The sequence below is a fragment of the Schistocerca serialis genome, chromosome 9, assembly GCF_023864345.2.
Source record: "Schistocerca serialis cubense isolate TAMUIC-IGC-003099 chromosome 9, iqSchSeri2.2, whole genome shotgun sequence".
NCBI classification, from domain to species: domain Eukaryota; kingdom Metazoa; phylum Arthropoda; class Insecta; order Orthoptera; family Acrididae; genus Schistocerca; species Schistocerca serialis.
Genome location: NC_064646.1, coordinates 465,193,036 through 465,209,301, shown reverse-complemented (window position 1 = coordinate 465,209,301; position 16,266 = coordinate 465,193,036). Strand labels below are relative to the sequence as shown.

The 16,266-nt window shown below is 41.7% G+C and overlaps 1 protein-coding gene across 1 annotated transcript in view; it reads left to right on the top strand.

The window, feature by feature from the left end:
* The window catches only part of LOC126419714 (blood vessel epicardial substance-like), a 123,304-nt gene that overhangs the window by 41,234 nt on the left and 65,804 nt on the right, over positions 1-16,266 (top strand). The window contains exon 6 of the mRNA XM_050086895.1: positions 11,358-11,469. Within this exon, the coding sequence (XP_049942852.1) occupies positions 11,358-11,469 (112 nt within the window). The remainder of the gene's footprint in view (positions 1-11,357; positions 11,470-16,266) is intronic.

Sequence of the window (16,266 nt, the reverse complement as noted above, 5' to 3'; positions counted from 1 at the left end):
TAGTCCAGCGCCTGCTATCGATCTTCGCGCTGCATCTTTGCCGACTGGTGTGCTGGCGACAGCTCACGCCAGCATATATATCATCGTTCCACGGTCTGATGGAGGCCTCATGATCCGTTGGACGATGTGCTATACCGATGGCAAGAACTTAATTTAAGTGCTAGGAAGTGGCGTGTGCAGATTTTTTTTTTTATAAGTAAGAGAACTGTTTAACGTAGTTTTGTCGTTATCTCCTCCCAAGTGCCCGGAGGAGGTCATTCCATAGTCAGTGGCGACGAGGATGATTCAGTGGCCGAAGACTTTGCTTGTTTCTCTTGTGTTTTAGCTTGCAAGGGTGATCGTTTTCAAGTGTTTATGATTGCTAATTTGTAGTTGTGTTCTTGCATGTGTTCCATAAGGGGAGGCGCAGAACTAATCAAATCAGCAGCCGAGTGTTTCTAGGCGCTTCAGTCCGGAACCACGCATCTGCTATGGTCGCAGATTCAAATCCTACCTCGGGCATGGATGTGTGTAATATCCTTAGGTTAGTTAGGTTTACGTAGTTCTAAGTCTACTGTTGACGTCAAATGTCCCATAGTGCTTAGAGCCACTTGAACCAGCCATTTGCCAATTGCATGAACATAGTCTTACTGTCCAGAAATGTGTGTGATTGGTACCCTAGTGTAAATTGTTCAGCTTGCGGGGTTATTAAAGGAGTTAAACTCTTAGGCTGCGAGGGCACAGTCATACCGTATCCAATGTGCACATTGATTTCAGTTTTAAAAAAAGAGAGAGAGATGAGACCGTAGTTAATGTCAGTACCAGTAAATGAGTAAAATAAAGTGAGGTATAGGTCTCTGACGGATCGCGGGCGCTTCAGGTAGAGCGATATCACAGTGAATCATATATGAACACGGGCGCCTCACGTCGAGTAATAACTAGGCTGAGAATCTTAAATTGGAATGTCAGTAATAAAATGTTAGTAGTTAGATAAAACAGATATGCAATCAATTTTGGATGATTTTGGAAACGATAATTCGTCAATATCAATAATTCAGTTGCATTCCCATTTTCCCGCAGTGTTTATTTGACACGAGCCGGAGTTTGAGTGAATGGGCGAGTGCCCCGCCATTGCACACCACTGACAGTGACTCTGGCACGGTTAAGGCAAATACAGTGTTGTTCGAGGAACATTCACGTCTCAGGCTGAGAAATAACAACTTTTATGCGTCGCGCAACAGGCAATACTAAACAAAAAACATAGTTGTTGACAGGGTAAATAACTTCTCAAAACGGCTCAAATGGCTCTGAGGACTATGGGACTTAACATCTGAGGTCATCAGTCTCCTAGACTTAGAACTACTTAAACCTACCTAACCTAAGGACATCACGCACATCCATGCCCGAGGCAGGATTCGAACCTGCAACCTTAGCAGCAGCGCGGTTCGGGACTGAAGCGCCTAGAACCGCAGGGCTATAATGGCTGGCAATAACTTCTCAATTAATGCATGGCGAGGACCATAGTTGAACTTGTGATAGTTTACGTCACACCTGAACAGAGGATGCTGCGTGAACGCACCTCTAAAAATTAAATACTATGGAGTAGGGCACATTAGCTACAACAGCCTGGTCGCATATCTGAGGAGTCCCAAAAAGTAGCAATTTCTCCGAACAATTTTTCAATAAATTTAACAGGTCTCCCTTAAGTAAGACATTCCGACCTTTGTTTACAGAGGTTTCGTGACTGTGTTTAAAAAGAGTGTCATGAACTTTTGTGCCACCCTCAAGTGTAGTGCAGCATTAATCAAAAGTTACTTGGTCTGCCATCATAATGTAATTTTTGTTTTAATCCCTTCATGAATTGTGGTGTAAGTCTATGCAGATAAAGGTGATCATAGGAACAGAGATCAGGGAGAGGAAGTTTCAGAGAGAGGATGTGCTCGTCTCTGGATGGCATGTGTTTTGTGCTAAATATTTGTTAATCTTAGGTAGTTCTGCTAGAAACTTTTTTTCTGTTTTTAGGCTCTCTCTAGCACTTGTATGATGACTTCATATCTACGAACTTCAGCAAAAGTGGAGTCTGGCTTGTGTAACCTCCAGCTGCGTTCATGCTCAATGCAGCCCTACCTGTGTGTCCAACATACACTTTGTCACAGCTAGTGCAAACGACTTCATAAACACCAATAATTCTTCATAAATTTGTTTCATTCTGATGATGGTCTAAAGCCTGTTTCATACCAGAGCAATTGGAAGCGACCACAAACGAACGTTCATTCGCAGACAGTTCGCCAATGTTCGCTGCCATTCGCTTCTAACCGTGAACGGGTGTTTACACTAAATGGAATGAAGGACAGCACGACATAACGAACATAGCATATGAACGCTGCGTTACTGTTGTCTGGCGCACAGAACTCAACACTATAGAGGGTGCCCCAGCACGAATCGTCAGTATTGATGGATATAGCAGGAACCATCCATATGAAGCAAAGAAGTATACTAAACATGAGCTCTAAAATGCATACGTTAAGAGCTATAAGTACTCCTTCAGCTTCGATACTGTGAAACACATCTTTTCTCTTGCGAACTCTTTGTTTTCCATATTTTATGAAGCGGTTGTAGAAATGAAAACAAGAAAAAAATGTCCAGTAAACTGGGCTCTAAAATGCATACCTATGCTATTAACATATGTTCATCTTCCTACTGAGAAACACATCTCTTCTACTGAATAAGTCGTCATGTTTACTCGATTTTTCTGCATCGAGTGTTCGTTCCTGTTATATCCTTCAATACTCACTATTCCTCCCGAGACACCATTTTTAGTTAGAGCCACAGCGTAAAAATTTTGTTTCGATAGCGACTGTTTTGCTTAGCGAACGGAATATTTTTGACGGAGTAACCACAGTAGCCTAGAAAAGGAAGAATTTAGATGTCCGAATTTGTAGAAAATCTTGAAATACCCTTAACAGTCAATTGCACCTCAATCGGTCCTTAGCATTACTCCAAAACTTTGACATGGTTTTTGATGGTTTCTTATTACAAGTGAGGGCGAAATTTAAAAGGAGAACACTAATTAGTACAGGTTACCAACATGACCTGAAGAAAGGCTAGCATTTACACTGTGGTTATTAGCAATTGCGGAGATATTCACGTTAGTCATAGTTTTGCACTTCGTTAGCTGCAGCATGTCAGATAGTTTGTGATGTCTGCAGTGACGTATGCGAAACATTTGAACGATTATGTTAAAGTACGTATAAGAAGGATAATGTCAATAACATACGTTTAATCAAATGTCTACATCTGCATTTACGTGATTACTCTGCTATTCACAATAAAGTGCCTGGCAGAGAGTTCAATGAACCACCTTCAAGCTGTCTCCCTACCGTTCCACTGTCGAACGGTGCGTGGGAAAAATGAGCACTTAAATTTTTCTGTGCGTACCTTGATTTCTCTTATGTTACCGTGATGATCATTTCTCCCTAAGTATGTGGGTGCCAATAGAATGTTTTCGCAATCGGAGGAGAAAACTGTGGATTGAAATTTCATGAGAAGATCCCGTCGCAACGAAAAACACCTTTGTTTTAATGATTGCCATTCCAATTCACGTATCATGTCTGTGGCACTATCTCCCCCTATTTTGCGATAGTACAAAAGGATCTTCGCTTCTTTGAACTTTTTCGATGTTTTCGGTCAGTACCACCTGATACGGATGACACACTGCACAGCAGTACTCCAGAACAGGGCGGACAAGCGTGGTGTAAGCAGTCTCTTTAGTAGACCCGTTGCAGCTTCTAAGTGTTCTGCCAACGATTCGCAGTCTTTGGTTGGCTCTACCCACAACATTATCTGTGTGATCGTTCCAATTTATGGTATTTGTAATTGTAATCCCTAAGTATTTAGTTGAATTTACAGCCATCAGGTTTGTGTGGCTTGTCGCGTAATCGAAATTTACCGGATTCCTTTTAGTACTCCTGTAAATAATTTCACACTTTTCTTTATTCAGGATTAATTGCCACTTTTCGCACCACGCAGCTATCTAAATCGTTTTGAAATTCAGTTTGGTCGTCTGATGACTTTACAAGACGGTAAATGACAGCATCATCTGCAGATAATCTAAGAGGGCTACTCACAAGGGGAGGCCCCAATTGTGAAATTCAGATTCTATTCATACTGCGCATAATAAAGGCTCATGGCCAGAGGTGTAATGTGGCAAAGCACCAAGATGCACTTCTCAGCCGTTGTCGAGAAAATAGACAGTTAAAAGAAACCGTTGCGGTGAAATACTTTCGACGATTAACAATATTCTACAGCGTCGTGGCGCACCGGTAAGCGCTCGGGTTTGTAATCCGAAGGTCGCCGGATCGAATCTCGCACCATGCAATTTTTTTTATTATTAGTTTTTTGTAATTCATATATATATATATATATATATATATATACATATATATATAAAGTATTAATGAATTGCTTATGCATGTTGGCGAAGGCGGATCGCTCTCCAATTGTACCGCCTCCATTTTTCCGTTTTTTTTTTAACAGGGTGTACCAAAGCTCTCCCGTCCGCACTGATTTTCGACAATGTTATACGTTGCGCTAGGGACCGCATCTACCTTCTTTCGAAGTTAGCAGGCAACTACGCTGTTACGCGGCGGCTCGTTTCGGCCCTTTCAACATCTGTCATTCAAGTGTAACGAGCGAGTAACGGAGTTTATATTTCATACCTGCCACAGCAAATTTGTGTTCGTGGGGTCTCTATTCTAATTCGAACGTTTGACTTACGCTATACGTATTCGTTTCGGAATATCGTTTCTACGTCTTCTATATATATATTTGATTATAAAAAACAAATACTAAAAAAAAAAAAAAAAAAAAAAGTGGCATAGCTCGAGATTCGACCCGGCGACCTTCGGATTACGAACCCGAGAGCTTACCGCTGCGCCAAGACGCTGTAGAGAATTATTAATGGTAGAGAGTATTTCACCACAACGGTTTCTTTTAACTGTCGATTTTCTCGACAACGGCTGAGAAGTACATCTTGGTGCTTTTCCACATTACACCTCTGGCCATGAGCTTTTATTATGCGCAGTATGAATCGAATCTGAATTTCACAATTGGCGGCCTCCCCTTGTCACATTGTCTCCTATGTCGTCAATATAGATGAGGAACAATAGAGGGCCTATAACACCTCCTTGGGGAACGCCGGATATTATTTCTGTTTTACTCGATGACTTTCCGTCTATTACTACGAACTGTGACCTTTCTGAGAGGAAATCACGAATCGAGTCGCACAACTGTGCAGTTTGGACGCAGTTTGGCTGGAAGATGCTTGTGAGGAACGGTGTCGAAAGCCTTCTCGAAATCTAAAAATATGGAATCAATTTGACAACCCCTGTCGACAGCACTGTTTACTTCACGAGTACAAAGAGATAGTAGTGTTTCGCAAGAACGATATTTTCTTAATCCGTCCTGACTACGTGTTAATAAATCGTTTTCTTCGAGGTTCGAGTACAGTATATGTTCCAAACCCCTACTGCAAATCGACGTTAGTGATATGAGCTTTAATTCAACGGATTACTCCTACTTCCCTTTTTGGCTATTGGTGTGACTAGAGCAAGTCTTTAGGTCCGGATCTTTCTGTGAGCGAGCGGTTGTGAAATATACACTCGCTCTGTCACATGTGATACTCTAAAAATCTGCTGTATATAGTTTACTGCAGGTCGTGAATAAAAGGTACATTTCCAGCTTTTAGCTAGAGAACGTTGCAACGCGCACAGCATCAAACAAATATTTGGAGTGGGTCACCTCGCAAGCACTAGCATAGCCGCATCAGCAAATCCTCAGCCAGTGACTTAGCCTGGATGCGACGTACGGGCACAGCCTTTTGGACTCACTTACTAGCTGAATCCAGGCGATTATCAAGTCCAGGGGTGGAAATACGCGGCGCTAAATAGTGCATGTAATGATTTCTCTAGGGGTGACTAATTTTTTGTCTGGCGAGCATATATCATCCGTGAATTACAGCTACAGTGGTGACTCGATTAACCGGACTAATTATTGTCGTAAGTCATTCGGATAATCGAAAATTTGGATAACTGAATGTATGAAAAAAGGCGATTTTTGTATTATTCACTGTAGAAAGGCAACATACCTCAACCGTGTTCGGTCATCTTTGAGGTATACTGTAGTATGGTTATCTTCCTGGGGTTAGTACATAGGTAATGTTAGGTGTTTATTCAAAACTACAAAAAGGTACATAAGTACGTACATTGTCTTATAATTATGAAAATACCTCCTCCTTGATCATGAATTACCTAACGGAAGTCACATAGGGCCATGAATGTAGTTTACTTTTGTTTAAAATACTTCATACTTTTCATTTGAGATAAAAAAATTTCTCTTCATTTCTGCAAGATCACGAATTCCTTTAACTGTAGTAATCTCACCGTATCACACTCACTCAGTTGTTTAACGAAACAATTGAAAGCTGTTTCTGTGGATTGAGTTGCTTTCGTGTGAAATGGTACTGCACCATTTTCTGCTCTACATTTTCTTCTGTTTCATCTTCTTGCATTTGCTGGTGTTCTTTTGCCTGCAACGCGTTTTTAACAATTTCGTTATCCGATAATTATTTGATGACCTTAATCATTACTATCACAAGTGGCTCACTCTGTCGTATAATCGGCAATACATTCCTGGCATATTTGTGTTTTTGACATTAGCTAATTTATACCCTCCAAACATTTTTCAGTAAACATCCCATTTTCTCTCTAGGACAGTTCAGCCAAAGGATGAGTTCGCGCTTTATCTAGTAAATCTGGAACTTTTACTTGTTTACCAACTTCGTGTTGAAACCTTTTCACTTCAGGGATAACACCACTGTCATACCATGAATAGTGCGGTGTTTATTCATGCCCTATTTTGTTTTTATAATTTAAGGGAAACCTGGTATTTTTTAAGAATGTGGACTTTTTTGGATTTTCCATTGATTTCCATTTTATGGATACCGGTAGCGTCTGCGGAAACTGATATTGTTACTCACTCTTTACTAATTTTATATCTTGTAGCTGAACTCTCTCGCCGAGAAGCTAAACATTTTGACGATGATGATTTCATAAGCTATATAAAGTCCAGGTCATATCATTTTCGTCCAGTTTATAAAATTTAAGTCTTCTAGGTAATCTTAGTACAGTCACAGGAAAAAGGTCACAATTAACATTAAAACATCCTGTCACCCAGAGACAAGTATAAAACTTCTCATGTGTAACCTTGTTTGTGGTCTCCTGCAGGAATGTTCCAATCAACAACTTTTCTAAGAATTCCTACAAAAGTCACTAGCAACGTAGATTCCAAATTTAACATTTCCTCAGTTAACCTTACCCCTTTTACAGGAATTTTAAAAGTTTGTTTGACCATGTAATGTGTGTCTAAAGGATATCCTTAAGAGATTCCAGTACGGAGCAATATTGCAGGTAATCGCAGATCGAACCAGTAACCTTTTGGTTGCAGGTCTTTTATATGGTCACGACTATTTACGAACGGTCGCCAGCCACAACCGCTAACTTTCATCTTAGTTTGTCAACTCGAGGGCCCAGATGCATTAACACTATCTGCATTCTTTGTGTAGATACTATTATCCAGCTGCAGACAAGGAGAATCGGCTATGAGGGGTGCCCATAAGTGAGATAAAGAACCAGTCTTTATTCTAAGTTGGTTAAGCAAAATTACTGTGATATGTTACTAACACAATATTAACACATACTTTGAAATTATCATTCTTTCATTTATGGACTATCTCAGCAATTAAACAAATAGTGGACGTTAACCTGTTTTTTGTCTGAGAATGGTAAAGACTTGCAACTCTTTTGAAGTCCTCACTAAACAGTCTTCGAAAACTAAGATAAATCTATTCATTAAGTTCTATGGACTCATGCAGTTATGCAGTTTGATCTCTTTTACAACAGTATAGTATCATTTACTGCAATCTCTTTCAGTGTACTACTTTATTTATGAAAATCGCAAGATCGATGTTTTAGATAAATAATTTCTTTTCCTATTTTTGTTTCGATTAAGGAGAGCTTTCCTTTCATTTCATATCTAAAACGTGGAGTTCGGCAAAATTGTAATTTTCAGAAAACGATTCGTTTAAACATTTACTGATTATATAAAAAAGAACCATTTGACAATATTTTACTAGCTTAACTTTGCAAAATTATAGTTTTAGAATAGTCGGGATCATTTTCACTATATATATATATATATATATTAGGAAAATTAAGTTCTTTGAACCAGTAAGGCCATTTAGGCAATGACTGTTGCCTAAAGACTAACTAAAGACTAACTTCAGTCTTCTTTGTCCTACCCAGATCATTCTATCTTTTAGCCTTCCCACCTTTCGTGGGAATTACATTTTACATTTCGGCTATAAAACTCTAAAGCCCTCAGCACGAACCGTTTTGAACCTGAGAATATTTATTTTAACACATTTACCTTATTTACAAATAAATTATTTTCAAAAAATGTTATACAAAAATCTTTTATGTAACTATCTCACTACAATTCAGACATGAAATTGCTTTAAAGCAGTTTTGTTAAAACCTATTAACATAAAAAAAGCCATAAAATTTACTTATAATTGTAAAGAACTTTTTTATTTATTTTTTTAGAAAGTTACATATGCATCAGGGACAAATGAGTTACAAATTATTTTTAAAACTATCTTTAAAAGTATATGTTGCATCTATCTCGGCTGACATTTTTTCACCTGGTATTTACAATTGTCGAATTTCATTACAAGTTGCTTTATGCAAACGACTCAGAAACACTTTCTTTTTTAACTGTAATGCCTTATCACAGAGCGAAAAACCAGATATCGGTTGCCCAGATGGACATTTTTTTAAAAACCAACAATATGAAAAGGTTGTTCCAAAAGATCATTTTTCGCTTTTTTCAGCACATTTCGATGTTCACTCCCGTCTTCACTATCAAGTTTGCAGGTGCACTTCAAAATTGGATTGGTGTTTTTCTTAATATCGCTTTTCGTAGAAGTTCCTACACCATACGTATCGGCTAACTTACGAGTAGGTTCTCCTTTCTTTAGTGAATCAAAAACGTTTTACCTTTAAGGGATAGCACCACTCTCTTGCGCTTTGATGTTGTTTGGGCACCAGACGCGACACGGCGCAGCCATTGGCAGCAGTCTCAAGCCAGACGATAGTGAAACGCGCCTAAATAAAACAATGGTGAAACGCTCGGGCCAGAGACCGTGCGGGGCGTGGGTGGGTCGTGTACGCACGGACTAGACTGCAAAGATATTCCGTTGCGTTTGATAATCCGGATAATCGCTAATCACTATAACTGAGATCAGGACAACTGTCTCCACTGTACTATGAACATATATTACTGCAACAGGTACGTATTCGTACTTATTTACTTGAAAGAAGTTACTGTGTTTTTTAATAAAAAGAATTGCTTAGCGTCTGGTTATTCACCCCGTTGGATCTCTTGCAAGAATCTTTATCGTCCTATTGACGTCTCCAGTTGGACCTCTGCGTGCTTCCGCAGTTTTATATCAATGATATTTCTTTTCCTTCGTCATTTGTGAAGCGGATCTCTTCGGTCCCAGAACCATCTATGGTGTGTAGATTGTTCCATCAGCGACATTACGAGGAGCGTTCAGTATGTGATGCAAATTTTTGTCTAAAACATGTTGGTCTTATTCAGAATTCCAATGCGCCAATTTATTTCCCACTCTCCACAGAGCCCTTTTTTTTTCACCATAATCGACCATTGCGGTGGCCTTACGCCACCTTACTGGGAGGGCGTTTATGCCTGCATGGTGTCGACCTTGGAACCAACATCTTGGTTCATCTATATCCCCACCCCCGCACCATCCACGTGCATCCCTCATCAGACAGATGTAAGATGGAAAGTGCGAGATCCAGGCTGAAGGCTGGCTGAAGAAGAACAGCCCAGTGAAGTTTTCTGAGCTCCTCTCGGGCGCGCAGACTTGCAGGAGGCCTTTCTTTGTTATTGAGGACGACGAACAAGCTAAAATAGTTTCTTCAGTTTCCTGAGGACAGCACAATAAACGTCAGTGTTGATCGTTGTATCATGACAAACGTCATCAAACAAGTCCCAAATGATCGTTGCCATGACTTTACCGGCTTTGAACTTTTTCTTCGGAGCATAGTTGGTATGATGCCACTCCATGGATTGCCGTTTTGCTTCCGGTTCGAAGTGATGAACCCATGTTTCACGGCCTGTGATGACATCCGACAAAACATTGTCACGATCAGCTTTGTAACGCGCAAGCAACTCCGCGCAGATGATCCTTCACTGCTCTTTATGGTCTTCTGTTAGACTGCGAGGAGTCCGGCGAGCACACACCTACGAGTACCCAAACTGGCGGAAGAGTGTTTCAGCACTCGTACCAACATAGACGTCCAGTTGAGCGACGAGATATTTCATTGTGGTCCGTCGATGACTCCGAATGAGAGTGTCCGCACAATCCAACATCGTAAGAGCCGCAGCTGTAACCGGCAGTCCGGCACGCGGGTGATGGGGCAGTTTTCGGGAACTTGTTGCAATGATGACAGAAGCCACGCCCCGGACTCGCTATGCCTATGTTCACTGCCAGGACTCTGAAGATTCCACAACCCCCTATGAGTATCTGCGATGCTCAAGAAACTTAACGACACCTCTCTGCTTGGAACACTCTTCTGCTACAGACGAGCCGGCCGAGCCTAGAACGGCGCTTCAGTCCGGAACCGTGCGACTGCTCCGGTCGCAGGTTCTAATCCTGCCTCGGGCATGGATGTGTGTGATGTGCTTAGGTTAGTTAGGGGACTGATGATCTCAGATGTTGTCCTATAGTGCTCAGAGCCATTTGAACCATTTTTTTGCTGCAGACGGGGTTTTGAAGGCTGCGTATAGCGCAGCCACTTATCAGAACTTCATGAAACTGCATGGAGTGAAGCAGGAATATTCCACGATGTCTCACAACAAATTCTGCATTTTTTGAACCGGAACTGGCTGAGAAAAAAAGTCTTGCGTTACTTGCCGAGCACCCGTCGTACATTCTCTTCTGACCTCTTCATCGCTCTCGCAATTCGTGTCAACTATGAAGTAAGCAACTTCACTAACGAAATTTTTCTGTATTGCTAGAGGCATAGTGGACAGGACGCGGACTTCCTTTGATGGTTCGCTAAAGGACAGACAAACGGCGGAATACGAACACCAGCGAATGGGAAGTGAACACGACCGAGTGCCTGCCCTTTACACAAGAGAGAATTCTCGTTCGCTCGTGTCCACTCCGCTGTCAACCAGACCTAAGAGGCTGCAGGCCGAAATAAGCTGCTCAGTGGTGCTGCCTCTGTCCACAGGTGACCATCACGGCGGAGCAGGAGTGCGTCTACCTGTGCTGGAACCGGCTGAGTCTGGAGAGGGTGCTCAGGCACCGGCCGCTGCTCAAGACCGTGCTCGACTGCATCATAGGTGAGCCACACCTGCCACATAGTTGTTGCCAATCTTTTTAAGAAAGGTGTTACCCTACAAACCGATGTGAAAACTGGAGGCACGTCACCGTACAGCCGCGTTTACACCGGAGAAACAGGGAGGGGAGGTGAAATCAAACGATGGTACGGCGTCATCCGCCGGGAGACCCGGCCGGGGACTGCTTGGGCGCCTGGAGCAAGTCTTCCTATTCGACGCCACTTCCGCGACTTGCACGCCTCATGAAGATGAGATGACATGGTTAGGATAAAGCAAACACCCGTTTCCGGGGAAACGTCTCCTGCCCGGTCGGGAAGCGAATCCAGGGCTCCTTAGTCTATGGGTAGCGATGCTAATCACTCTAAGGGCAGCGTACACTCTAGCACCCTTACGAGTGGAGCACGCAACGCACGTCTGTATTAGTCGAGGACAATATTATCGCTCATGGGTGTCAGGACGATTCGGCCGGCTTATAGTGAATCAGCTCGTAGTCGAGGTTGCGTAGGACTGGAAAGACTGTACGACTAGTTATGCAATGGAAATTGCGCTAACATTGGTGATTAGACTTACGAAGTGGATCATCCATCTCGAAAACGGCAAGTTCTTCGTCTGCTATTCTTGTTTCACTGGAGTCCGTTACAATTTCGTTCGCCATGTCAGCTTCCATCGTCGTCATGTGCTGCATATTCATCTTCACTCTCCAGGCCAACATTGTTACATTCTCTATTGCTTCCTCCCTTTTCAGTGTTTCTGATTGCTCTCAAATATCCCATACGTTATGCAATAATGTTGGAACGTTGAGTTAGGATGATTCTTTTATTTTTATATATTTTAAATCGAATTCCCATCTCTTTCAAAATTTTCAGTAATGTTTCCGTTGTCCCCGAAAATGTAAGAGCTTCCTCAATGTTGGAATTTCTTTCTTCTGCTCACAATAGTTTATCATAATGTTTTATCAAAGTCATCTACAGACTCTTCTTTTCTAGAACGCCTTTGTTTTCTAGGAGTTCTATTTTTTCTCCAGTTTCTTCCACTTACTTAATTTTTTTGAAAATGTGTGTTACTATCCTTCCTGACTTCCCTACCACTTTTGCTGTCCGCAAGACTGCTTGATCTACAGATACCATTAACTGATTCCCCTTTTCTTCTTGACAGAATTGTACAGCTTTGGATATAAGCCCTTTTTCACCAGAATGTGCCTACTTTCGCGATAGCTTATTTGTTTTTCACTCTCGGGAGTATTAATGATAACAACGCACTGCCCTACAGACGATATTTCAACAGGACAACTGACCTAAAAGCATTGACGGCGGGATGAGTTTTCCTTCGTCAACACTGTACTTGTTTACTGTAGCGCCCCGCATCTTTTCGATAACAGCCGCGGGTGGCCAAGTCCAGTGACATCGTGGTTGGGTAGCAAGTCAGTGCCCTGCACAATACAACAGCTAAACACTGAGCGGCACTTTTGTCTGACAATCTTCCTCTTACACTATCACTTTGATGCCATTTATTCGCAGAAAAATATGTATGAATGCACGTTTCTTCTAAATAAACCAATGCCCACTTCCTTGTGCCTTATCCTTCCCTTTCTTTAGAGGGTTCGCCAAGACAGACGCAGGCAGCTACGAGATTCCCCTGCCACTGTTTCCTACTTTCTGTCGCCAGTCACCCTCTATGCCGATCTGCAGCAAGTCCTCGTGCTTCCGTCTTTCCACCTTTGCTTTGCTCTTTTTCTCTGGGAAGGAAACTGGCATTAGATTTCAATGGCCATCGACGTTTGTCCAAACGAGTGATCTCACCGTTTGATTCTCATCAGCCCTACAGCATTTATGTTGTTGTATATCTCATCCAGCTCACAATTATGTCATATCTCCCACTTTCCAGTAATCACATCTCGTATCGGATGATTATTCTTCCTGAATACTTCCCCCTCGAAAACGAGAAGATTACTTTGATCTTTTTATGTAAACACTCCAAGTTTTCAGGCATTGAGTTCTACATACTGGAACAGCATGTTGTGCAGATATAGTTTCAAATTCTTCGAGATTCAAAAGGCTGACTGAGACTGAAGTAGAATGAGATTTTCACTCTGCAGCGGAGTGTGCGATGATATGAAACTTCCTGACAGATTAAAACTGTGTGCCGGATCGAGACTCGAACTCGGGACCTTTGCCTTTCGCGGGCAAATGCTCTACCATCTGCGCTACCCAAGCATGACTCCACGCCCCGTCCTCACAGCTTTACTTCTGCCACTACCTCGTCTCCTGCCTTTCAAACTTTACAGAAGCTCTCCTTCGAACCTTGCAGAAGTAGCACTTCTGAAAGAAAGGATATTGCGGAGACATGGCTTCGCCACAGCCTGGGGGATGTTTCCAGAATGAAACTGAAGTACGATATCTTTGCACCTTGAGCCTTTTCTCTCTGCCCGACACGATGCATTCTCTGTAAATATCACGCACACACATTCAACCTCACGAACTCTTTTGCAGGATCAGGTTCCGACTTGCAGTGGCTGGGGTGGATCTCTTGAATAGGCACTAGTTCCGAATATTAGCCCAGATAGTGGGTCTCTGGTCCTTTTACCAGCAGAACGCCTGATTTTTTTTCTCGAGACGCGCCCATTCAGCGATTTCAATTGTGGAATGTCAATTATGACGATACGAACATGAGAACAACACAACAGCCAGCTCCCAAGCGGACAAAATCTCCGACCCGGCCAGGAATCGAACCCGAGCCCCTTAGCTTGGCAATCCACCGCCCACAGCGCGCAGTTCCCGTGGCAGACTGTGGCGCTGTCGTCCGCTGTCAATGTCAACCCCATGCCGCCGCTTCTCTGCGTCAGTCCTGCCTTACATATGGACAACATAGTAACGTCGTCCGCAAATGCGACGCAAATGATCTCAAATAAGACCTCGATCCCTTCGACATTCCTACGACAAGCTTCTTTCATTATGTTTCCAAAGGCCAAGCTTGACAATACGGTGCCACATGACCTCCTTCTCCCAATCCTGTGATTACATTGAAACTCCCGTGACATGGTACCCGAGCTTCAGTGTCTCTTTCTAACCAGTGAGACAAAATCTAATTACGCCAACGAGATTCTTAAGTAGTTCATACTCGGTTAAAAGCAATTAATCACGATCTTACAGTGAATGTAATTGTATGTCTTCTTAAAATCTGAAGACAGGACACGAAAAATGGACTAAGTGCAAGAAACGTGAGACTCAGATATTCAGTTCTATTTGTTTCATCAAGAATCTTTTGATAAAAAGAGCTGAACTTTTTTTTTACTTTTTATGTAGGGTGTATTCTTATTACTGCTGTATTTTTTAATTCCCTTCCTCTTAATAATGTAGAGTATTGCTTTACACGAACAAATGTAGAACGTGATCACCAAAAATAAGTGCCATTAAAAAAAATCTCAAACTTTGCAAGTATTTTTTTAATAATAACATTGCAGAAGAACACCATTGTGTAATTATGTCGAAACCTTATTTTTGAATTTAAAGAACAGAAGCAGTTTTAATTAGTTGATTCTTCGAAGAATCTTCTAATTTTTGTCTGTTGCAGAGCCCTGTTCTTGTCAGCTCACAAGTAGATTTTTCAATGTTGTGATGGTAAAACCAAGTTTATGATCATATTAATGATAAACCCTTGCCTTTTTGGGCCTTATTACCCTGCCTTTCTGTGAGCACTAGTTCACATTTCTTCTTTGGTTGACACAAGGGTTTCGATTCTTTATTATGCATTGTTGTAGTGTCATGACAAACGTCTTATGTATAAGAAAAAAAATTTACTCGATATGAACTTAGTTTCGACCATAGATACGTATAGACCGAACACGCCGTCACGTATCAGAGACCAAAACGCCGAATTTCTGTCGTTACACACAGCACTTCGTGGAGTCGTCACATACAATTTTTCTCATTTATACTTAAAAAGAGGGAGTTATTTTAAGAACTGAACGAATTGTTGTGTTAGTATTACACGTGTAGTCGTACAGTTGACGTAAATTCTTTGAAAGTCCCAGTATTAATTCTATGGTCACCGCTCTTGCATTTGACAACATGAAACGGTACCAGACAGTTTGAAACGCTGTATTCGCAGCTCTTTCTTTTTACAAACGATTAAATTGCAGTTCAGCAGTTATTGCAGTTTTTACTGCCCTGCGAGCTAATTTGTTCAGCGCTTCAACAGAATCGGAAATATCAGTATACAATTTTGTTTTCTTACGATTGTTCAGCAACATGTGTGACAAGTAATACTACGTTTTATAAGAAACGACATCCGTTTCTACCCGTACTGTACTATTTTTACACCAAAAAGTTTCAGGACTTTTGCTTACAGATACGGAAACAATATCAAGAGAAGAGAATGAACGTGCATCTGGAATATTTCGTCGGGAGTCGATTTCTAGGGAATTCAGCCACCTGGTAGAAGCCTTTTTATTTGACGTCTCTTAGGCGACTTGCGCTCAGTGATGATGAACTGATCATAAGGACAACACACACACGTAAGTCCCGACTGGAGAAAATTCCTGACCCGGTCAGGAATCGAAAGTCAGGAATCGAGAGTCAGCAACGCGAGACACAGTACCACAAGGTGCAGACAAGAAGCGGAAAATAAGGCTGGATGGAATGTCTGGTAAATTTCCATGAAAGAATTGAACATTTTTCTAGCGCCTTCAAGGTAGGTAACATCCAAGGATCGAGTAAACAATTTCAACAATGTACAGCGTACATTTCATTGCTGACAGCCATCCGAGTTGCTCGGCGTGTCGATTGCGGCTGAAAATGCAAA